The sequence below is a fragment of the Petaurus breviceps genome, unplaced genomic scaffold (assembly GCF_028583685.1).
Source record: "Petaurus breviceps papuanus isolate PSGF00001 unplaced genomic scaffold, PetGlider_PUasm1.0 90823, whole genome shotgun sequence".
In the NCBI taxonomy this organism is placed as follows: domain Eukaryota; kingdom Metazoa; phylum Chordata; class Mammalia; order Diprotodontia; family Petauridae; genus Petaurus; species Petaurus breviceps.
This window is the reverse complement of record NW_027187352.1, coordinates 1542704-1568510: the sequence shown is the minus strand read 5'-3', so window position 1 is coordinate 1568510 and position 25807 is coordinate 1542704. Positions and strand designations below refer to the sequence as shown.

Genomic DNA, 25807 nt, shown 5'->3' with positions numbered 1-25807 from the left:
TTAATTTTATTCCCAAATTTGGACCCACTTTGTTATCCAGAGGCTGGAAACCCATTCTACTTTTGGATAGCTTTAATTTTTAGGGAGTTTTTCCATGTGTCAAACCTAAAAATGGCCTCTTTGTAGTTTTCATAGATGAAGGAACACATTTAATTCAATAAAGGTTGGTTAAACATCATTATTTACAAGGCACAGTGCTTCTAAGTGGCCAAACTGAAACTTGAACACAGGTTTCTGACACCAAGTCTTTAATATTTGGATGGATTGATCAAGTCAGGGCAGAAAGATGAGAGAAAGGACTCTAATTACCAAACTTATCAAAGCTAATGACCGTATTATCTGTGCTTGCCTTTAAGCTTAATTTGCGCCTCTAGGACCATTGCTCATTGGTAGACTTGATGATTAGCATAACCTTCTCTGGTCCTAGAATAGCAAAAGTAGGTTTAGACTAGACTTGAGTTAAGCAGTTAAGCTTGTGCAGAGAGCCCATGCATTGAGGTATCCTTCATTTTGCCTAGTTTGGTATTTCCAGGATGTTTAAGGGATATAGGAGTGGAGAGAGGATTTTGCTTGAAGATCTCCCAGGACAGGGAATCCATTGTATATCCTGATGCAGCCTAATCTACTTCTGGACAGTTCTCACTATTACAAATTTTTAATGTTATATCAAACCTAAGTTCGCCCCATTTCAAATTGTTTCTAGTTCCTCCCTCTGGCACTAAACATAGCAGGCTTAATTCTTCTTCCATGTGTCGGGACTTCAAATACTTGAAAACAAAAATCATATTTCCTCCCAGGTTTTCTCTTCTCTGTGCTAAATGTGTCTAGTTCCTTCAATCAATTTTCATTTGTTAATGTCTTTATGTTCACCATCTTGGTTGCCCTTGTCTGTATACTTTCCAGCCTTTCAGTATTTTTTCTAAAATGTTGCACTCAGAATTGAGCACAGTACTCCAAATTTTGTCTGAACCAGAACAGAGTAGTAAATACTCTTAATATAGCTAACCTAAAGATTTTTAATTTTAAGATGTAGCTAAGTTTGCTTAGTTTTTTGGTGTGCCATATTGCATTTTTCCATACATTGAGTTTGCAATCCACTAGAATCCCTACAAGTTTTTCAGATGACCTACTAACTAGTCATGCCTCTTCCATCTTGTTCTTATAAAGTTTTTTTGATCCCAATTATAAGACTTTACATTTATTTCTATTACATTTCTTCTTATGAGATTTAGCCCAGTGTTTTTTAGCCCAGTATTTTAGCTAGTAGAAATCTTTAATCTGTCCTATAACATGTTAGCTGTTGTTCCTAGATTTATATAATCTGCAAATTTAAGAAGTATACAACAATCTTTTCCTTTATCTCAACCATTGATTAAAATAAACAGTACCAGGATCACTAGAGACCTTCCAAGTTGCCATTGAATCATTAATGAGTTTTCTTTGGTCCCAGTTATTCAACCAGATTTTAATCTACCTATCCTTATTATTGTCTACCTCATAGCTCTCCATCTTGTCCACAGAATGACATGAGTGATATTGTCAAATGCTTTGCATAAATCTAGGTAAATTGTGTCTAAGACATTTCCCTAATCTACCCGTCTTCATAAACCTGTTAGAAAATGAAATAAGCTACCAAACTCAAAGCAGTGACCAATCAAGAACTCAAAGAAAAGAGGTGAAAACTTCTGTCCCTCTCACCTTTATAGAGAGGTGGGGTATGAGAAATGTGGAAAACACAGTTGCTTCATTAGCTGAATTATGCTCAAAATTCCCTTTGTAAAACAAAAATTTGAAAGGCTAGGGAGGCTAATATTAGGAAAAATTCTGATATATTTTTAAAAGGCATAAATAAAAGTTATTAAAGGAGGTAAGGAAATTAGGGTAACCTGGCATTATCTTTTTTTGATGAAGCCATCTTGGCTTGGTATGTTTGGAGGAGAAATAGACTGTTTGAAGTGCTGATGCAACAAATAGGTGGAGATATCCAGTAGATAGTTAAGTATATGGGATGACAATTGAGGGGTGTAATTAGGGGTGACTCTATGGATTTGAGAGTTATAGGATCTTGGAATCTTAGATTTAGAACTGGAGGGAACATTAGAGGCTATCCTGTCAAAAAAAAATCCTCATTTTACAGATGAGCAAATGAGGCCCACAGGGGTTAAATGACTTGCCTATAGTAACTACATTGGTAGGACGTTTCAGAGCCAGAATTAGAACCTAGATTCTTTAGCTTCAGATCCTTCTGCTCTCGCTTTTTGAGAAATCTGAAGGAGTAGGTTTTAGTGTTAAAGGTAATGAGCTATGTTTTAGAAATACTAAATTTGAGGTTCAAGTAGTGAAGTTTAAGTGGAGATGTTCTGCAGAACCAGGACATCTGATTGTCCAGATAGTCATAGTTGGAATGGACCTCTTAGAGCTATCTGTTCCATTCTGTACTTGACCAAGAATATCCTTTTTAGCATCTGACAAATCTTACCAACTTTCATTTGGAGGCACCAGATGAAAAGCCCATTCTGCTTTTGGAAAGTCTAATAATAGAAATTTGTTTTTGTTTTTTTCAATTTGATGCCTTAATTCCACCCATGACTTTTATCCACTGTACTTATTAGCCAAGCCAAACAGGTCCACTTAGCAGTCCATCAAATACTTGATGACACTAATTGTGTCTCCTTAAGTCTTTTCTTTTCCAGCCTAAATATCCCTAATTCCTTAAGTTAATCAGTCTGGCATGATCTCTCAGGGCAGCTTCTTATAGTGGCTCTCTAGTTTGTCAATTCTAATGTGGTACTTAGAATTTAACATAATATTCTAGATATGTGACCAGGGCAGAACACACAAGGATCTGTGTAGAAATGATCTTTGAAATCATGGAAACAGTTGACATCACCATGAGAGGGGAAAAAAAGAGGGACAGAACCTTGTGGGACACTTATACTTTGGAAGAGGAAATAGATGACTAACCAGCAAAGAAGACTGAGGAGTGGTCACACAGATAGAAGAAGAACCAGAAGAGAATGTCCAGGACATCAAACATGACAGAGAGGTCAAGGAGGGTGAGGACTGAGATCTTTGGATCTAATATTTATTTATTTATTTTTAAGCAATCAGGGTTAAGTAACTTGCTCAAGGTTACACAGCCAGTTATTTCTGGGTGTGGTGCTGAGTGTCCGAGCCCGGGATTCGATCTCCAGGTCATCCTGACACTGGAGCCGGTGCTCTTATGCACTGTGCTACCTGGCTGCCCCTGGATCTAATATTTAAATCTTTGGTAACTTTTGAGGATGTATTTTCAGTAAATACAGGAGGGGTAAGAGCAAAAGCTGGAGTATGAAAGAATGAAAAAGAGCTGGGAACAATTGTAAATATTGAGAAAGAGTGTCTGTAATACAGGAAGAGGTTGGAAAGAAGAGAAGGGGAATAATTATTGTGTTGAACTCCTGGGGGAATGCGTCTGGGTGGAGGAGAATATGGACCCAAGTAGAGGAATTAGCCTTGATGAGGAGAATGGCTACCTTTTTCTGAAAGACTGGAGAAAATGAAGATAGGCTTATTGAAGATAAAATGATTTTGAGGTCTTAAAGAAAGGATAAAATTAATATTGTATTAGTAGTAAGGACCCACTTGAGATTAGATAGCATGAGTACTTAGTGTTTGGTTGGCAGTGTTGTGTGATTTCCTCTGTTCTTCAGCATTATGGGATTAGGAACAGGGAAGGCAGATGGTGGGGGAAACCCCAGGTTGAAGATTAATGGAATATGAAGGGTAGTATTACAAGGCAGCAGTGAAGCCCTTTCCTAGCCCCACTCAGGGCTAGTGCCTTCTTCCCTTTGACATTGTTTCCGATTTATCCTATATACATCTTGTAACCAAATAGTCATTTAGGCGTCTTGTCTTCCCCATTATTAGACTGAGAGCTCCTTGAGGGTAGAGATGGTTTAAAAAAAAATAATTCATTTTTTGTTATACTTTTGGTTCTAAATGGCTTTCCTTCCTCCCCACTCAAGAAAATGCCACCATTTCTCTCTCTCTCTCTCTCTCTCTCTCTCTCTCTCTCTCTCTCTCTTTCTCTCTCTCTCTCTCTTTTTTTCTCTCTTTCTCTCTCTCTCTCTCTCTCTCTCTCTCACACACACACACACCCGTTATGCATACTTCTATTTATCAGTTCTTTCTCTGGAGGCAGATAGCATCTTCCTTTATAGGTCTTTTGTAGTGGATTTGAATATTTGTAATACTCAAAATAGCTTAGTTTACAGTTATTCTTTGAACATTATTGTTATTACTGTATGCAGCATTATCCTGAACTGTATTGCTGTTACTGTATACAACATTATCTTGCAATTCTTTTCATGTTTTTCTAAAATTCAACCTGCTTATTATTTCTTACAGCACAGTAGTATTCCATCACAGTCATATAACACAACTTGTTTAGCCATTCCCCGGTTGGTAGGCATCCTCTCAATTTCCAATTATATGCTACTACAAAGAGAGCTGCTATAAATATTTTAGAATATATTTTCTTTTCCTTTTTCCTTGATTACCTTGGGAAATACCAATAGTAGTATCGCCAAGTCAGAGGGTATGTATATGTAGTTTTATAACTCTGGGCATACCAAATTATTCTCCAAAATGATTAGATCAATTCACAGTTCCAACAACAGTGTATTAGTATCCCAGTTTTTTCCACATCTCCTCCAACATTTGCCATTTTCCCCTGCTATCATTTTAGTGAATCTGGTAGGTATGAGATGATAATCTCAAAGTTGTTCTAATTTGCATTTCTCTAATCAGTAATGATTTAGAGCATTTTTCATATGATTATATATAGATAGCTTTGATTTCTTCATCCAAAAACTGCCGCTTCATATCCTTTGACCATTTATCAATAGGGGAATGACTCATTCTTAAAATTTGACAAAGTTCTCCATATATTTGAGATATGAGACTTTTATCTGAGAAATTGGCCTTATTCTATCCCTACTCAATGCTGGTGCCTTCCCTCTGAAATTGCCTCCAATTTACCACTTATATCTGAATAGTTTTTTGCATGTTATTTTCTCCATTAGACTTGAGAGCTCCTTGAGGGTAGCAATAGTATTTTTGCCCTTTTTTTGTATGCATAGTGCTTAGTACAGTGCCTGGCACATAGGAGGTGCTTAATATTGGCTTACTAACTTAAACATTAAGGGTAGTAGTCCATAGTTGTATTCGTACCAGTACTAAGAATGGAGGCAAATGAGACCAGAGCAGGGATGCCCTGAGAGAAGAGGTTTGGGTGGAGGGGTTAAATAAATCAAAGTCATGATAAGGATGAAGAATACATTTGGGAACAGTTAGCCACAAGGAAGGAGATGCCGTGCTTCTAATTGTGTTCTGCTCATCACAGTTAGTGATTGTGAATTAGAAATATAGAATCTTAGCAGCAGTGGGAAATGCTCCTTTTTTTTTATTTAAAGGAGGGACATCTTATGACATTGGTAAATACTTAAGTATATAGCTCTTTAATGCCTTGCTTCATGTCATTGTTTAGCAATTGTTGAATAAAGTTAAATGGATAGTTGAGTCTTTTTGTAGAATCTTCTATCATTTTGATATTCTCTTAAGAGATAACTTGGTGGCAAGTCACTTAACCCCCAATTGCCCTACCTTCCCCCCTCCAAAAAAAAAAAAAGAGATACCTTTGTGGAAGAGAGCTTTCAAGACTGCATTGTGCCCAAGCATGTTAAAAATTAAATGTTTTAGTTAACCAATGTCAGGAGACATATATGAGTTGGTATTTGCTAATGTCATCTTGGTTCCTTTGGGGTGGTGAAAGTTCTGTTTGTGATTTTTTTGCATTCTTTTCCCTCCATTACTTACCTGTTCACAAATACATTTTGAATGTAGATATGTAAATAATTATCTCAAGTCTTGATCCCTTAGTGTGCTTTTTTTTTTTTTTTTTTACAAATATGTCACCTTTAATGCAGATTACTTCTCTGTGTTCTTGGTTAGGTGTGGTCATGTTTTCCTGTTTCTTTTCTTTTCTTTTTGGAGGGCAATTGGGGTTAAGTGACTTGCCCAATGTCACACAGCTGGTAAGTGTGTCAAGTGTCTGAAGCTGGATTTGAATTCAGGTCCTCCTGACCCCAGGGCCGGTTGCTCTATTCACTGTGCCACCTAGCCACCCCTCCTATTTCTTTATAGTACATTGGATACAGAAGTTATAGAGTCTAATCGTTGTGGTTCTACTATTATGGCTGTTGAAAATAAATCACTATAAAATGATGGCAGATTTTTTTTACCTTTATTCTGGTTGTTGGCCTCTTCTAGTTTCATTTATAAATACTCTTAGGACAAGCTGGTTTAGCTGAATCTCGTGTTAAATCCTCTTGAGGCTTATTTTTTCCTTCTTTTAAATTCTTCAGAGATGATATTGCTTATACTTTTCTGTTTTCTTTTCCTTAGTGTTTTTAAAACAAAGCTATTTCATCCCTTTACATTGTTATGGTTTTCCATTTACCAAGTAAGTGTTGGTTGACTAAGCAGTTTTCTGGGTTCTTTAAATACCTTGGTTCTGGCAGTTGTTTTGCATTGGTTTAACTTCTTTAGGAAATGGTAATAGAGTCAGTGTTTCTGCTATTCTCTCTCTCTCTCTTTCCCCCCCCACCCCCCCACCCCCCCTGCCCACAGTCTCTCTCATAGGAACATTGGAATTACAACTGGGAAGAACTTTAGAGGCTATTAAATTTTGCAGATGAGGCATCTCAGGTCCAGAAAGTTTAAGTGATTTACCTATCTTACTTTAAAGAGGTCAGCTTGGAGCTCCTGAAATGGAATACTGAAAAATCCTGAAAAGCCTTTTCATCTTTATCTTTTCTTCTGGGTTTTTTTTTTTTGTTCAGATCTGTTTGTACATGACTGTAACATGGCTGATTCCAAAATGACTGCTAAATCTGTTTGTGCAGGGGAAAGTACAATGAATTTGCAGTCACAGGGCTTGGGTTTGAATTTTGGCTCTGCCTGTATTAATTTGAACAGGTCCTTTCATCTCTCTCTGGTTTTCAGTTACAAAATGATTGATTATATGATCTCTTAAGTTATCTGCTAGGTCTGTGTATAATCCCTTAAATAACATTTTAAAAACAAAATTGAGTTACTTTTTTTTTAATACACTGGAAGAGCTATCCTCTGTAGGGAAGGCATCTTGCTTTTTGGGCAGGTGGGCAAATGAAGTTGAATTGGGACTCTAATGTTGACTGAATGAAGGAAATCCTTTCAAAATACTAGATTCAGACCATTAGAACATTATTCAAAGTGCATAATATATTCTTTTCTTGAAAGAGCATATAATTTTCCCTCAGTTTTCTTCCTAGATTCATCCTATATGTTAAAAGCTAACAAAAATACAAAAGCTTAAGAATTAGGTACTATGTCATTTCTGGCAACATGATTAACTTTTTAATCACCGTATGTTTCATGGCAACTGTAAATACTATTATCTCCTATTTAGATTGTCTACCATTCATATTTTCAAGATATTAAAAAAAACAAAAACAAAACCTAAGTTCTTTTTTTCTTGCAGACTGTTTACTAAAACATCCCTATTTCAGAATGACTTGATGTCAAGTTAAAAAGGATAAGATCATACATTTAGAGATAAAAATGAGCTCAGAGAAAATCTAGTTCAAAGCCCCCATTTTACACATGAGAAAATAGAGCCTGAGAGTTTAAAACAGCTTGCCTGTAGTCACTCAGGTAGTAGCTGTTAGAGTTACTGATGGACATGGACAAGCTCTGTAGGTTCATCCTACTGTGTAGAGCTGGCTTCCATCTACTTGATTTTTTCACGTGTAGAAAGGGTAAACTCTTTCAGTGATTTATGGATCTCATTGAGGGGACTCTGCAGTGGTCCAACATTTGATCCAACAGAACAGTATTATCTACAAACAGGAATATCTGGAGCATCTCACCATCTGTAGGAATTTGTTCTTTGTGCTGCATAACCCTTCATGACAGTAGCAGACAGCCTCGACAAGCCTGTTTTATTCCTCACTGATATTAATAATTGAAACAAAGGTATCTGTGTCCTTACATTTTTGAAGGGATCTTGATATATCTATGAAAGGCACCTTGTTGGAAGAGTCTTTAAGCTGATATTTTGCTCTATTGAATCAATTGCTTAAAAAAAAGTCACCCAACAAGCTTAATGGAAGCTTAGATGCTTTACACCTTTCATCCAATTGTGTGACCATAAAAATGTGGTTTCCAACAAGTTGACTTTTGGAAAGTGCACCCAGACCTCTGTAAAATGAAGGAGTTGGACTAGAAGATCTCTGTGATTCCTTACAGTTGTCAGTCTGTGGGCCTCTGTGCTACTAGGTAGTTTTTTAAACAGTTGAAAGTATCAGTTAATTTGTTAGTTTTGGATCCTAGTACACAGTGATTGTCTTTTCCCCAAGTGTTTGTTTTGAAGTTGGTGAAGCAGTATCGGTTGAAAACCTGTGCAGTGTTTTTCATCCTGACTCCAGTTTGCTGAGGGAGGAATCATACAGACTGGGAAAAGCAATAATGCAATTTCTTTGAATTACAATAAATCTTATTCTGATGTCTCACTGTGTCTTGGAAGGGACCTAAGGTTCCTAAAGACTTTGTTGGATGAATAGAAACTTTAGCAGGTTCTAGTAAGATGCAGAGGCTACCAGGACGGACAGACAGACTGACTAGCAGTTAATTAGTATGTATTAAGTATGTATTAAGTGTTTACTCTGTGTCAGGCATTATGCTACAGTCTGGGAATGCAAAGAAATGGAAAAACCTAGTCCCTGCCCTTAAGGAGCTCCCATTCTAATGAGGGAGACACCATGTAAATAACTATGTATATATAAATAAGATGTGTATGGTAAAGTATAAATGGAAGGTTATCTCAGAGGGAAATCACTACCAGTGGGGAGGGGAATGGGATGTGGGATAGATCAACTAGGAAAGGCCTCTTTCAGAAGATGACATTTGAACTGAGTGTTAAAGGAGGCCAAGGAAGCTAGGAGACTGAAGTGAGGAGGAAGAACATTCAGGCAGGAGGAACATCCTGTAAAAATGCATGGAGTTGGGAAATGGAGTATCCTTTGTGAGAAACAGTAATTAGACCAGTGTAGCTGAATTGTATAGGAGGTAGAAGGGATAACATGTAAGAAGATGGGAAAGATAGAAATGGACCAGGTTATAAAGGGTTTTAAATGCCCAGCAGGATTTTATATCTGATCCTGGAGTAATAAGTATCTCCTGGAGTTTATTATGAATGAGGGGGTGTTGACATGGTCAGACCTGTACTTTAGGAAAACACTTTGGTAGCAGAGTGAAGAATGGATTGGAGTGGGAAAAGACTTGAGTCAGGGAGACCAACCAGAAGGCTTTTGTGATAATGTGGTTGTGAGGTAATATGGGCCCAGACCAGGATGTGATTGAGGAGAGAGAAGTCATGATAGCAGAAACACGACTTTGTAAGACATTGATTAGATGGAGTGAGTTGAGTGAGCAATCAGTTGAGAATGAAACTGAGATTGCAAACCTGCTTGACTGGGTTGTGGGGGGAAGGGGTAACACCCCTGACAGTAATGGGAAAGGTGGGAAGAGGAAGTTTGGGTGAAAAGATAATGAGTTCTGTTTTATACATGTTGAGGTTGAGATGCTTATATGACATCCATTTTGAGCTGTCCAAGAGGCATTTGGTGATGTGGGACTGGAGAGAGCTCAGGCAAGAGACTAGGTCTGAATATAAATATCTGGTAATGAGCAAAGAAATAATATTCATACCCATGGGAGCTAGTGAGGTCACCAAGTAACCAGGCTGGATGGGTAGATAGACAGATAGATCATTGATTATATATTTACTGTGTACCAGGCACAGTGCTAAACACTAGAATACAAATATAAGCAAGTAAGACACTCCTTGTTCTCCAGGAACTCACAGTGTAATGGGTGAAGACAACACAGGAAGAGGAGTTAAAAAGTGGTCTTTGGGGGGGCGAGGGGGACGGTAATCTGCACACAGCAATGTGTAGCCAGGAAGTTCCAGGAAAGATAAGGTAAAATTTTGCTGTTCAAAGCTGAGGAATATAGGGTAGAATACAGGGTTGTGGTGGGTGGATTGGGGCAGATTAGGACTATGGCTAGAGCATAGGCCACCACATGTAACTTGGTTAGTGTTGGAAGTGGATAGTGTTGTCTGTGAATCAGACTAGTTACCTGCATAATAGAGAGGGTTGGGTACTAGGTCATGATTTAATTATTATTAATTTTTGATAATACTAACTACAGATCATCTACAAAAATATGGAAAGGTTGCAATTTGTGTTGGTAGAGGGAGGACATATGGATGAAATCATGAATCCTTTTGAAATATGATAACGTAGGACTGCTGTTCAAAAATGGTTATAACAGTTTGTTTTCATGATCTTGTTCAGATTAGAAAATCTTTTTGCTCAACTTGAGTTATAATGAAGAAATTTGCTGCATAAGAAACTTAACTGTAGATAAGTCACCTTAAATACCCCTAAGTAGTCATGAGTCTTGAAAATTTTCTCTGTAGTTTTTCTCCTTCTTATTATTTCAAGTAAAGTATTGGAAACAGATGTTCCACTCTAGCAGGAATTCTAAACATTTTTTGTGCCATGGACTCCTTTGGCAGTCAGTCTTGTAAAACCTGTGGACCCCTTCTCAGAGTAATGGTTTTACATAATTGGAGCATATTCCCAGTGAGAGCTTGATGAAAATGACACTCATTTTTTTCCTGTCTAAGTTTCTGGACTCCCTGAAATCTATCCATAAACTCCTTAGAGGTCCATAGATCTCTAGTTTATAATATGTTTACATGTAATAGGCCTGTAAGATTTCAGTGAGTTCTAAGTGCTGTTTTCCGGTGGCAGAATAAAGATGTGTCAATATTGGTAAAAACCAAATGAAAGTGAAAAAGAAAAGATTTTGGTTATTCCTTCATTTGTCTACAACCAGGGGTGGGGAACCTAATGGCCTCCTTAGTAAAAAGATTTGTTCTGTGAAGTTTGGATTCAGTCAAAGGGCTGCACTTGAGGACCTAGAGGGCCATATGTGGCCTCAAGGCTGCAGGTTTTCTACCCCTCCAACTATTCTTTTCCTCTTTGGAGAACAAAAAGACTCATCTGCCAGCCCAAAATATTCACTTTGACATATGAATATCTATTTTGGGCTGGAATCATAGTACTTAATTATTTTACCCTTTGAGTTAAGTCGGTCTGGCAAGTCATTAGAGGGGAGGAAAGAGTTTTAGAGTTGATATATGTTGATTATTGGGAAACTTATTTATCATAAGATTATGAAATTCTTTTCTGTAATTTTCCCTTTCCTCCTTGGTGAATTATAGGGAATGTTTGAAAGTTGTTTTTTTCTCTGAACTTATTTACTTATTGTGCATTTTTTAAATAAATGTTTGTTCTTTTTTTAGGACATTCAGTCAGAAGAAGGCTGCAATTGAGAGAGAATATGCACAGGTAAGCTCTAGGGAAAGATTCCTCAGCAGGCTCATTTAAGGCATTTAAAAATGGCTGGCTGAGGAAATCAGAGTTGCCAGAGGCTGCCCTCTATACCTTTCTCCCATGCTTTGAGGGCTGCTTTCCATCCCTTGGAAGTCCCATCTGTCCCCTTTTCTACCTTGTTTATGAGGATTCTCATGAGACATTGAATAGTTCCTTACCAGAAAGTTAGCTCCCTTCACTCTAGAAAAAGCCATCGTTTATTGTTATATTCTATGATTATAATTCTGTGACTAATAGCTCTTCCTGTTGTTGCCAGTAATTTCTATGAATGCTAGAATACTTGGCTTCCAGAAGCTCCATTCTTATGTTGACCTTCCTGCATAAGAGGAATTGATTTAAAAAAATTATATTCTGTAATGTTTATTGGGTTTCTAGCTCTGTTAGTAAAACTTATAACTACATCTTAGGAGGTAAGTGGGATGTTTCTGATAGAACTGCAAGTATTTTCTTTCTTTAAAATTATAGCCTTGGTTGGGCCTAAATAGTTAAGTGCCATCTGTGCCAGCATCCTACTGATAAAATTATGTTATAGATGTACAGGAGTGAATAAGTATACATTCTAGCAAAGGAATAGCTTGTTGGAGTTTGGAAGGTTCAGATTTGAGGGAATTACTTTTCTGCAAAGAAGTGTTAAATTCTAAAATCCCAAGCTTAGGCTTGTTTAGACACATTGATTATTTAACAAAACCCAATCATAAATAACCCATTTAGTGACTTGAGACTCATTTGATTTCCCAGCTTTTTGTGACGATGCCCCTGTTTGGCAACATTTTATGGAAAATAGAAGGGGTATGTGTATATGTATGTTTATATTTATAGACTATCATCATGACTTTAAACTTTAGCTTTTTGATGCTGTCTCAAACAAACACTCATCAAAGGAATTAGGGGTTTTAACATGGAAAGCAAAAACAAGGTTGGGACCCAATAGACATCAAGTCTAAGGTAGCATACCATATGGAACAAGAAGAGCAACTGATTGCTTTTTGGTAGGGGCAGGTTAGGAAAATAGGAATAAATTTGTAGTGTTAAGGATTCTGTTTAAATATCAGAAACTTCTGACAATATAAATTTTATGAGATACAAGAAATAAAGAAATGATTATATATACAAAAGTAGGGAAGAGAGTTGGATAGCATTCACATTGAAACCCCAGGACTAGACCTAATTATCATAGACTCATAGATTTTAGATCCTGAAGGGACCTTAGAGAGCAACTAGTTCAGTCCCCTTATTTTACAGATGTGCCAATTGAGGTAGTGAGGCTCAGAAAGGTTAAATGATTTCAAAGGTCGCATTGGTAATAAGTGAAAGAGTTGGGATTTGAACCCAGATCCTCTGCCTCCAAATACAACCCTTTCTACTGCAGCATACTGCTTTGTAGTATCTAAGTAAACAGCTGGTACCCCAACATATCTGAGAGTGACTCCTTCCTTTATCTTTGGCTATCATTATTCTCCCTTTTTAGATGGACCCCCAAACTAAGAAGAATTAACATACAGGATAGGGAGGACTAGTGATCATCACATTAAAAGCAGGACATCTAAGGAGAAAGTGTCTCAACAGAAGGGATAACCCATCTCTTATCTAAAAGAAGAAAAAGTTAATGCTATTTTGACTTAAGTCTTTGGATTAAGATGCAGGTTCAGATCAAGATAGAACTATTTAGGTTCTCAGACATTTTATTCCTAGATCTGGAAATGGAAAGGACCTCAGAGGGGATCAGTAGACTATGGACTGAAGACTATGCAGATATTTTTTTAATTCTTGAAAAAAGTAACAAGAGATCAGAATTCCTAACATCTAACTTTCTGCATTACAGGGATGGGGAACTTGCGACCTTGATGACACATGTGGCCCCCTAGGTTCTCAAGTGCAGCCTTTTGACTGTATCCAAACTTCACAGAACAAATCCATTTACTAAGGTGGTTTGTTCTGTGAAGTTTGGATTTGGTCAAAGGGCCACCACTTGAGGACCTAGAGGGCCACATGTGGCCTCAAGGCCACAGGTTCCCCCACCCCTGGTCTAAACATAGCCCTTAACATGAAAGTGAAGTGAGGAAGGAGGACCTCCAAAAGAGTCACAATGTCTTACCACTACTTACGTTCCCTTAGTCCTTGGGAGAGATCCTTAAATCCTCAGTCAGAGCCTTATATTTTTACTTAGCACACAGTTTTAACAGCTTTGGTTATCTGAGTTTATAACCCATGGCCTATTGAAGTCCTAAACTAAGAAGAAATGAAATATGAGAATTGGGGCTGTCAAAGGCAAGTACAATGATACAGAAGTGATAGTAACCTCATAGTAAAGGTGAAGGTAGAAAGCGTAAATACATATGTGTTATATACTGTGTTATACCTGAGGATAATAATAGTTGTTCATTGAAATGAAGGCATATAAAATGTCTGAACTCACTCAAAATCATCATCATGGCACAGAGGCAACCCTTCATAAGCTCTGCCAGAAGAGCAACGAATGTGAGAGTGCGGCTAACATGGTAAAGCTTCAGGCAAAGCCATGGTGGACCTAGATGGTGGCATGAACAATTACAGAAGGGCAGCCAACAGATAAAAAGAGGACTAGATGGAATAATGATCAAGAATCCCAAAACAAAGTAAACTAAGTCCTGTCTAGCCCAGGGCTGTACAAAAAGATAACCAAAGATACTAGATAAGGCAGAAAGAACACAGATATGTAATTCAGCTATGTGTCAGATGGACCAGAGATGCTCTGGGAGAATATGAAGCCTATAGCAAGGACTCTGGACCCAGGGGCAGGAAAACTGTATTTCTCAGATGAGAAACTGCAGGGTGGTTGGAAAGCCATAGCCTGCTGACAGCAGTAACTGAAGGACACAGGGCTGGAAACTGTCAGCCTTCCAACTGGGATTGCCCTTCTGTTGACAAAAGGTTGCAGCACTCAAAACCTTGAGAGACCAAAAGGGCCTGAAGCCTGCTGCTTCTCTGAATACAGAAATACTGGGGGAAGCAGAAGCCAGCAACATAGTGTATTAGATAGAGGTGGCAGTGGTGGGGTCAGGAATATCTAGGCTCAAATACCAGCCCAGACTTTAACTAGATGTGTGACCCTGGGCAAGTCACCACACCACTCTACTCTGGTTTCTCATCTGTAGAAAATGAGAAGTTTGGACTCAGTGACCTTTAAGGTCCCTTCCATCTCTAAGTCTAGATGTCATGGTTCTCTACAAGAACAAAGGACAAGCAATGACAATATCTCTAAGTCTGTGATCCTACTATGAGCCTATGACAATGAGGTCAGTATCAGACAAGGCTCTACCAGCCCATCCAAGAGTGCAGGTGGCCCTGAGACAAAGTATCAAATTATAAATTAAGTCTAGAGTTATGAAAAAAACAAGATACTAAATATGAAGAAATACCATGGGTCTAGAAATATCCAAGAGACAAACTAAGATGAAGAGAACCCAATTTTAGGGAGAAAAAAATTAACCTGGTCACAAGCACTACAAGAGTAACTGAAAGAATTGGGAAAAAAAAAAACAGTGAAAAAAAGAAATTATAAGTGAAGTTCTGGAGGAGAGAATTGTAAGGAGAATAAATAACTTATAAAAGAAGATGGAAACTCTTACCCAAATAATGGACTGTGAAAATTAAAACAAACCAAATAGAAATCAGTGGTTCTACAAAATAAGAAAAAAATTACATGAGAATCAAAAGATGGAAAAAATTTAGAAGAGACTTTCACGTATCTACTATCAAAAGGAACCAACCCCAAAAATTGGTCAAGAAGAGATTAAAAATCATCAGACTCCCTGAAAACTATGACCAGAAAAAAAGCCTGCATAAATGTACTTCAAGAAATCATAAATGAAAACTGTCCAGAACCATAGGGCCAAGTGAAAATAGAAAGAATGTACCGGTCACCTCTTGAATTCTTTGTAAATCCAACATTTAGAACCAGTACCTAGCACATAATAAATGCTTGTTGACTTGATTAAAATGAAGACTCTCAGGAATATAATAGCCAAAATCTAGAGATTCTCAGTGAAAAAACAAAATATTACAAGCAGTCAGAAAGAAGGGTTCAGATGCCCAAGAATTTCATCTAAGATCACACCAAACTTGGCAGCTACTCTTGTAGAAGAAAATTTGAGATATGGTATTACAAAAGGAAAATGATACAGTTTATTACCAAGAATAACTTATTCTGCAAACCTGAGTATAGTCTTCCTGGGGAAAAATGTGAGGTTAGTGGAATATTGAACTTTCAGATATTTCCAAAGAAAGACCAAAGTTCAGTGGAAACTTTGAAATGCAGAGAGAGGAATCAAGAGAAACTTGAAAAGGTAAATCTGTTTGAGCCATTGGAAAAGTTCAGTCATAATGTGTTTATATTCTAATAGGAAGAGTAGAAACAAATATCCCTTCAGAGCCCTAATATTTTCAAGGGTCACATAGGGCAATAAATTAGGTAATTAGAGTCTGTGTTCACATTTTCTACGAGAAAATACTATGATGTAAATGCTATAGTAAGAACCCCTATTCTAAATAAGAATACTGGGAGAGAGGAATTAAAGTGCTTAATCAAAAATGAAAAGGTTGTAAAGAAGCCTGGCCAAAATACCCCATTAATCCAAGGAAAGAAAATAAAGACAGATTGACAATCAGTGCTCATGCTTATCAGCTCCAGTATCAGGCTCACATTGTTCCATGTATACTAGTATCATCTCTTGGACTAGATGATCTCGAAGATCCTTTCTATTTCTAAATCCAATAATCTTTCCTAGTCTTTCAACAGAAGCAGCTGAAATTTTCTTACAGAGTTCTTCTTAACATTCCATAGGACACCAAATTCCTGTAGAGCTCAGCTTTCAGTTTAGTCTGACCCCCTAAGATATAGATGTAGGAACTGAAGCCCAGAGAACTAAAGTGTCTCATCCCAGGCAGGGGTGAGAGCGGATCGCCTAAGCTGATCATTTGTTCTTTTGTTTTTTTTTTTAAATAGTTTATTAACTTCTGATTTACATCATTCATTTCCGCTAAATTTTGAGTCACAAATTTTCTCCCCGTTTTTCCCCGACCCACTGCCCCAAAATAGTAGTCCCACAGGATATCCCCTCCTCCAATCTACTCTCTCCCATATTTTCTCCCATAGCCCTTTCGACTTTTCCAGTGGATCTCTATGCCCCAGTGCCTGTAAATCTTATTTCCCAATTACATGTAAAATAGTATTAATAATAGTATATATATGCATATATATATATATTTGAATATTTGATTTTAAAACTTTGAATTCCAGATTCATTCCCTTCCTCCCTTGTCACCCACCCTTACTGGGAAGGTAAGCAGTTCAGTATAGGTTGTACATGTGTGGCTAATGCAAAACAATAACATAGTAGATATATTGTATAAGACTGACTATATTTCCCTCCCTCCTATCCCACCTCCCACTTGTTCTATTCTCCACTTTGATTCCGTCCCTTTTCAAAAGTGGGTGCTTCCAACTTCCCTCCCCCCCAGCCTGCCCTCCCTTCCATCATCCCCCCTCTCCTATCATCCTCCCCCTATTCTCCTGGAGGGTGAGATACCCTATTTAGTGTGTATTTCATTCCATCCTCAAGCCAGATTCAATGGGAATAAGGTTGACCCATTCCCTTTTGCCTTCCTATTCTTCCCCTCTATTGTAACCATTTTCCCTTGCCTCTTCTATATGAGATAGTTTACCCCATTCTGTCTCTCCCCATCTCCTCTCATTATATTCCTCTCTCACCTCTTAATTTCACCTTTTAAGTATCATCCCTTCCTGTTAAATTGGTCCTGTGCCCTCTATCTATGTATACCTGTAAACATGTATACACATATTCACATATGTATTCATATGCCCATATACCCTCATATATAGACATATATATATGTATGTATATATTTCTATTCCCTTCAACTACTGAGAAAAGTTTCATAAGTTACAATTATTGTTTTATCATGTAGGAATGTTAATAGTTCAACTTTGATAAGTTCCTTATGATTTCTTTTCCCTGTTTATCTTCTCATGCTTCTCTTGCTTCTTGTATCTGAATGTCAAATTTTCTATTCAACTCTGGTTTTTTCAGCAAGAATGCTTGAAAGTCCTCTATTCCACTGAATGACCATATTTTCCCGTGAAACATGAGACTCACTTTTGCTGGGTAGGTGACTTTTGGTTTTAATCCCAGCTCCTTTGACCTCCAGAATATCATATTCCAAGCCCTTCGATCCCTCAGTGTAGAAGCTGCCAGATCCTGGGTTATCCTGATTGTGTTTCCACAATATTCAAATTGTTTTTTCCTGGCTGCTTGTAATATTCTCTCCTTAATCTGGGAATTCTGGAACCTGGCTATAATATTCCTAGGAGTTTTCTTTTTGGGATCTTTTTCAGGAGGTGATTGGTGGATTCTTTCAGCCTCTATTTTGCCCTCTGGTTCTAAAATATCAAGGCAGTTTTCTTTGAGAACTTCCTGGAGGATGATTTCTAGGTTCTTACTTTGATCATGGCTTTGAGGTAGTCCAATAATTTTAAAATTATTTCTCCTGGATCTATTTTCCAGGTCAGTGGTTTTTCCCATGAGATATTTCACATTGCCTTCTATTCTTTCATTTGTTTGGATCTGTTTAACAGCATCTTGATTTCTCATAAAGTCATTAGCTTCCATTTGCTCCAGTCTAATTCTGAAGCAATGATTCTCCTCATTGAGCTTTTGAGCTTCTTTTTACATCTGGCAAATTTGGCTTTTTAAGGCATTCTTCTCCTCCTTGCCTTTTTGAGCCTCTTTTGCCATTTGAGTTAGTCTATTTTTTAAGCTGTGATTTTCTTCAGTCAGGCTGTTGACTCTCATTTCGTAATTTTCTTGCATTGTTCTCATTTCTCTTCCCAGTTTTTCCTCCACTTCTCTTATCTGCTTCTTCAGATCCTCTATGGCCTGTAACCAGCTTGTATTTTCCTTTGAAACTTTTGGTGCTGGAGGTCTGACTTCACTGTCTTCCTCCTGTTCCATGCTTTGCTCCTTTTTTTCCCCAAAATAGGAGTCTAATGTTGGAATCTTCTGTCTGCTTTGTTTCCTTTGCCCAGTCATGTCGCCCCCTCAGTCACTTAACCCCTGGGCTTTTTGCCACAGTAGGGCTCTGCCACCAGACAGGGAAGCTTTCATCCCAAACACTGGGGTTTTCTCAGCTGCCGGAGGTATTAGATGGGTGCCGTCTCTGAGGTCTCCACATGCTCTGGCAAGCTGGACACACACCCCAGGACCTCTACCCTAGACGGCAGTCCAGATCCAAGAAGGTTAAAGCAAGAGCGATTACCCCTCAGACTGGTGCTTGGTCCCCCTACACTCTACAGTCCAGGAGCTGAAGCTGCCATGTGGCGCTGGCTGGCTGTGCCATGCACTCCCACTTTCTCGGTCCCCAAGTCCAGACTGCACTGACCTCTCACTTTGTCCTTTGCATCTGTGTGTTGATAATTCTGGAAACAGCCACAGCTGCTGTTCGGCGTGGGGCTGATCTCAGCTCCCAGAGTGCTGTGCTGGCCAATTCCTGCCGGCCTTCTGGGCTGTCCTCAGTGGGAGGTTAGCTTCTCTGTGTCATTTTGTGGATTCTTCAGCTCCAAAGTTTGTTTAGAGTCCCCTTTTACATGGATTGGGGAAGGAAGCGGGAGCAGTGGGGAGGTCCTACTTCTACCTGATCATTTGTTCTTTCCACTAGACCACACTGCCTTCCTTCATGGGGACACCTCAACATTTGAATAATATTTCTACTGCTTCTACTATTTTTAAGACTACAGAACTGTGCAAAAGGACATTGGGAATGTGTCTCCTTATTTTCTGTGTACTGATACTTTTACATTTTCAGCTGTTATTTTTATTGATGTCTTTATTACATATTTTCTTAGATAGTCAAACTTACTCTTTTATCATTGAGAGAAAACAGGAATCTACTCCTCCTGCTCCTGTTTTCTTTCCTTGCTGTGTAGCCAGAGGGTCTTTCTATTTTTGTTAGAATTGGGAGGAATCCATCCCCTGGATGAGGTCGAGTACTTTAACTACTTGGGGGCCCTTATTGATAGTCCTTTCTCCTGGTCTTCTCACATTACACATGGTTCTTCTCTGTCTTTCTCTACACCCTCCTTAGAGGAGCTATCCAACAGGCTGGCCTCCTCCCTCTCATTCTGCATATTAACTCAAGGATACCATTTCATCCTTGAGCAACTTTAGTCAATGTGACTGGAATACATGAAGTCTACATGAGGAATATCATATTTATTACTCCCTTACATTGCCCCCTATTCTGTGTCACATATGGATTACATCATTTCACCTGACTAGCCTTGTGATGTTGAGCAAGTCCTACTCTATGTTACTCCAGCATTTCACACCCTCCTCTCATTCTGCTGGGCAAATATCAATAGCACCTTCGTTTTAAAAACAATTTTGTTTTAAACAGCTTTTACTGTTGGTAATAAAACTTAGTTTCTTCGGTCTTTTAACATGTAATTCTCACACAAGCTGAGTTCTCCTTCCACACAACATTTCAACATTTGGAAAAGGCATCCAGTGTTTCAAAGAAGTTGGCTCTTCAGTTTTAAGCACCTAATTTGCCAACCCCCTCCAATAATTTTTGAATCTATCTACTTATTTCACCTCAGCATCTGCATATGACTTCTTCAGTCAACTAAAGTGAATTTAACAGGAATTAAAATTGACTTTGTAACTTCACTGGTAGAGGAAATTCCCAGATAAAGAAGCTTATTCTGCCAGTATTAGAGTTTTCTCTGCAATTTAGAGATTTAGAGAGTTGTTTTGATTACTGAGATAGAGTGCTGGGGCTTGGAGTCAGGAAAACCCGAGTTCAAATCTAGCATCAGATGCCTGCTAACTGCGTAACCCCGGGCAAGTCACTTAAACTCGGTTTGTTTCAGTTTTCTTTCTCTTAAAATGGGGATATCTCCCATGGTTGTTGTGAGGATCACATGGTAAGTGCTATATAAATGTTTATTGTTTTCGTTATTATTTATTATTATTGTACTTGCCCAGGGTCACAAAGCCAGTATGTGTAATAAACAAAGCTTGGACCCAGGTCTTCCTAGCTCTGCCTACTACACCATGCCATGCTGCCTCTCTATGAACTTAACAATTAAATATAAATACAATGTAGAGCTCTGATTATGGAAGTGTCTTACCCTACACTATCCTAGATGTTCCCCACTTTCACCCCGCTTCACAGAATGAGGAGGGCTTCACGTGGTTTTTTTTGTGAACATTCAAGGAAATTGAGGGAATGTCCATCAGTTGGGGAATGGCTGAGCAAGTTGTAACATATGACTGTGATAGAGTATCTCATGTCTCCCCCACTGGATTGTAGGTTTCTTGAGGGTACAGACTAGTGCTTCATCTTTGTATTCCTGGAGCTGAGCACATGCCATACTCATAGCTAATATTTTATAAATATTAATTGAATTGAATAGAGTATTGGTTGTTGCGTGCCAGGATTAAATGATGTCTTCATTGTCTGTGCTTTCTCTTCTGAGTGTATTCTGTCTTTGGGAACCCTGTAGAAAACCATCCAAAACTCCCACATACAATTTGTGCAGAGTTAAAAACTCTTTTTTTTATGGAGGTCTTGTTACATAGTGTATGTGCCAACCAGTTGACCAGGGAGTGTGAGGACTTAATTGGGAGAGTGAGAGAAAGCAGCTGGATGACAAGAAATGGCCGGTCAAATGTAGAAATGCCAAGCCAGGGGATTGGCTTTATGATGGCAGTGTCAAAAATAGTGGCTCCAACTCATTCAGGAAAAAATTTCTAAGAATGATAACATTATGCTCCTTTCAAAGAATACTGAAGTAAAAGAAGACAACCTGGCAGGGAATTATTTATATTGGATGAGAATGTGAAGTGCTGAGTTTTTGAGTGTTCCTCTATGTTACTTCATTGTTATTTATTTATTCAGAAACTTCTTTAGCTGACTGTTTCACAGCCAGTATCATTCACAAGTTATATGAGTTATGAAAGAGAAGTGCGGCAAGTTTATCAATATGACTGATTTGCAAAAAGAAAGTTTTTTTGTTTTTGTTTTTTATCATTAGGTCCTGGATTTGAGTTCAGCTTTGCTGCTCACTACCTGTGTTGTGAGTCAGTTACATAATCTTCTTGGGCCCAGATTTTATCATCAATAAAATGAGGAGGTTGGATTAGATAATCTCTGAAGTTCTTTTTCAACACTAATTTTAAATCAATTAATGTTTCTGAACCTTGATTTCCTGTGTTATAAAATGAATAAATTGGATACTCTGATTTCTAAGCTAAAAATCCTACAATCCTGAGTTGATTATGAAGCCTATTTTTACGAAACATCCAGGGGTATCTCACATGTTACTAATTCTTTTCGTTCAAAGAAAATAAATGTATCTTTATTTTAATAAAGAAGAGAGCAGGCTTATAACAGCCATTGAGTAGAGTGAACAGCTGTCGGGATAAAAATCAACATTAGCTACTGACTCAGCAGGTAGTTAACCACTGGGGCGTCAGTAAAATCATTTGGGGTGCTCAAATAGAAATGGCTATGTGCAAGTCCTGTCTAGGAATTCACTCCCCGAAGCTTTGGCAGAATGTGGCCAGTGAAAGAAGGATACAAAAAGTTACTGTGGCTGTTGAAAGAGCAGGAAAAGACTGTAGACTGAGGGCGGCTCCCTGCCTCCTGACAAGCACAGAGGGAGCAGACGTGGGCCCACTGGCAAGTAGCCTGTGGTATTACACCACTTGTGGTGTTATGCCAGTGTAGAGAAGTGATTTGTCTGCTATTTTTACTCCTGAAGGAAATCACTTTGTGAATAAATTAGACATACTGTACCAATAAAATTCCTTACTCCCCTCATTTTATTTTAGAATTAAAAATTTTAGGTTGACTCTTGTTTTATTACCTTTAGGGACTATTGTTTTCTTGGTGAATTTTATTGGGATAGGGATCTTTAAAAATGCTGCTTCATGGGGCAGCTAGGTGGCACAGTAGATAGATCACTGGCCCTAGAGTCAGGAGGACCTGAATTCAGATCCAGCCTCAGATGTTTACTAGCTGTGTAACACTGGGCAAGTTACTTAACTCATGGAAGTATGCATTCATATTTAAAAAAAATGCAAAATAGTATGTAATCTAACTAGAGCTGTTTTCCTTGCCAATCTGAATTCTAGTGACAAAAATTCCTAGTGCAACAAAGAAATGAAAAGATGATCTTGGGGGAAGAGGTTCAGAAAGGAAAGGTTGAGAGTGCAATGACTTACATACTGATGTGTTTTCATGGAAGATAGGCTAGAGAGGCCTCATGTTGTTAGTTTATATGATTCTGTTAGCTTACAAGTCAGGATACTGTACTGTGTGTAAATAGGAGAGGATTTTTTGTTTTCAAATCATGGTCATGATTTGTGTCCCTTATCAGTAAGTTCACAAGCAATTAAATATTGAATTGGCAAGGAGTACATTGTAGCCATTTTCTGATTTTAATTCTCTAGTTGGATTCCCTATATTCTTTTTTTTTTCTTTTTGGAGAGCATTTGGGGTTATGTGATTTGCCCAAGGTCACATGGCTAGTTTTTGTGTTAAGTGTCTGAGGCTGGATTTGAACTCAGGTACTCCTGACTCTAGGGCCAGTGCTCTATTCACTGCGCCACCTAGCAGCCCCTGATTCCCTATATTCTTAATATGCTTCACCAAAAGGTCATTCTTTGGAGTAAGATTTTAGAGTTAGTGATATTTTCTACAGTGTTCTTTTTCTTTTTTAATGCCATAGTGATATTTTGACCATTTTTCTAGTACACAAGTCAGATTTCTAAACTTTTTAATGTATTATGGACAGCCCATATTGGGGCATATGCAAATATACCCTTATAACATCAGGCACTATACTTTGGTTTGTTTGTTTAAATCTGCAGGAATGTTGGCTTACACAACAGAGCAAAAAAGAAATATTGTCCTTTGGGTTCATAAAATGGTTGCATTTTATCTTGAATCTTAGCTTGCCATTTATGGTAATACCTCAGCTAACACATTTTTGGGTACAAAGTTTCTTTTAGCTAAACTTAAGTGTGGGGGAGCTGGGGGAAGTTGGAAAAAATTCTGCTGTCATTAGCCCTGGGTCATTGGTAGTGATGGTTGTACTCTTAGCAATGGGGTTCTAAGGGCAAGCCATTATTGCTCTGCAAGAATTTTTACTAACAAGTATCTTTACTTTTAAAACATATAAACATAAACAGACTTCCCTTTCTCTATCTTGGTTCTCTTATGTTGACTTCTTCCTCTGTCTTTGCCTGTATTTCCTCTAAGCTGTGGAAGGCAGGGAAGAAAAAGAGATTTTATTGGCCTGAGATATAGTTTGTGTTACTAGATCCCACCCTAGAGGGTAAGGAGGGCCTTTGAAGAGATTGTTCTCCCAGAACTCAAACAGCCCAGTCCTCCTGGTAATCGGTGGGGAGTCCAATTTGGCAGCCAAGAAAGCATCTCTTTGCAGTGCTGTTATGTCTATCTCTGATAACAATTTCTGAAGATGAAGTGTTTCAGTAGATATATTCTCTACTAGCTCACATTTAGCTTTAAGGTTTGCAAAGTGCTTTATATATATATTGCTGCAATTAATCATCCTTTGCACAACCCTGGGAGATAAGCACTGTTATCATTTCCATTTTACAGCAGAGAAACTGAGTTTGAGAGAAGTTAAATTACATGCCTCGGTTCAGAAAACTAAACTCTTGCCTTCTGGTCTGCAAGTCTAGTACTCTATGGCTTCATTTTGGTGAATTTAGGCTATAACACTAAAAACCTCCCTTCCATTTGGTATTTTGTAGTTTATAGCTTTCATATCCATTTTTTACATTGGAACATTAGAGAGATAACATGATTGTTTCTGATCCCCAAGGTGGTCTGCTACCCCAGGCTGCCACACACCTTTGTTCCTAGACTTAACTGCCTTGTATCCCAACAGCTTCAGAGCAGTCAGTGTTCATACAATTTTGTGTACTGAGGTCAAGTGTGGTGCTTTGGGGAAAAAAGGTTGGATTTGGAACTTGAGGACCAGCATTCATATTCTGATTGCCACTTAATACCTGTGTGACCTTGGACCAGTCACTTACATTTCTCTAGGCCTCAATTTCCTCTTCTGCAAAATGAAGGAATGGATAACTTTTACATAGGGCATTAAGGTTTCTAAAGCATTTTACATATATTTTCATTAAGTTCTCAAAATAACCATGTGGTTCTACTCCAGTCAGAGGTCTCTTTGTGGACATACCCTCCAGTCATGCAGACCTTCATCCATACAGGTGTCTGTAAATGGCAGGCATCTTGCCATAAGTTTGCCTTTGGGATCCACCAACATTATGGGAACCTTCCTTGGAGTTCTTGGAAATGATACAGCTGGTTATTAGTCATTCCTCACTGCCATGGCATCATTCTTTACAGATAAAGCATTTGTTTAGCGCTTAACTATGTGCCCAGCACTTTTCCTTCATGATGCCTTGTTTATAATATGTCATATCCTACCTGCATACAGTATTATTTAGGGAGAATTTTTGGAAATACCAAAGAATTTAGATATTCTCTGAAAATTCATGTCAGAAGATTTGACGTGTACATACATTGAGTCAGTCAATAATCATTTATTAAGTGCCTACTATATGCCAGGCACTGTGTTAAGTCCTTAAAAATTTAACTTGATCTTAAGCTGCTTAATGGAAGCATCTGTCTCAAGGGAGAGAATAGTCTCCTTTTGTTTTGTGCTTCTTGGGTCAGTTTTGGTGTATTTTATTTACTTCTTCATGGGTCAGTTTTGGTGTATTGTATTTACTTATTCATACATTAGAAAGGATACCAAATGAGAACCTGTTTAGAAGAGGAGAACAAGAATCATGAAAAGTAATTAAAGGGGGCGGCCAGGTGGCTCAGTGAGTAAGAGTGCCGGCCTTAGAGTCGGGAGACCTGGGATCGAATCTGGGCTCAGATACTTAGCACCCACCCTGAAACACCTGGCTGTGTAACCTTGAGCAAGTTGCTTGACCCCAATAGCTTAGGGGCGGCCAGGTAGCTCAGTGAGTAAGAGCGGCGGTCCCAGAGTCGGGAGACCTGGGGTCGAATCCGGGCTCAGATACTTAGCACCACACCCAGAAATAACTGGCTGTGTAACCTTGAGCAAGTTACTTAACTCCAATTGCTTTAAAAAAAAAAAAAGAAAAGAAAAGTAATTAAAGGCATTGGTGGATGTTCAG

At 38.3% G+C, this 25807-nt stretch overlaps 1 protein-coding gene across 1 annotated transcript in view; it reads left to right on the top strand.

The window, feature by feature from the left end:
* Positions 1–25807, top strand: part of FCHSD2 (FCH and double SH3 domains 2) — a 366482-nt gene that overhangs the window by 59929 nt on the left and 280746 nt on the right. The window contains exon 3 of the mRNA XM_069070809.1: positions 11459–11504. Within this exon, the coding sequence (XP_068926910.1) occupies positions 11459–11504 (46 nt within the window). The remainder of the gene's footprint in view (positions 1–11458; positions 11505–25807) is intronic.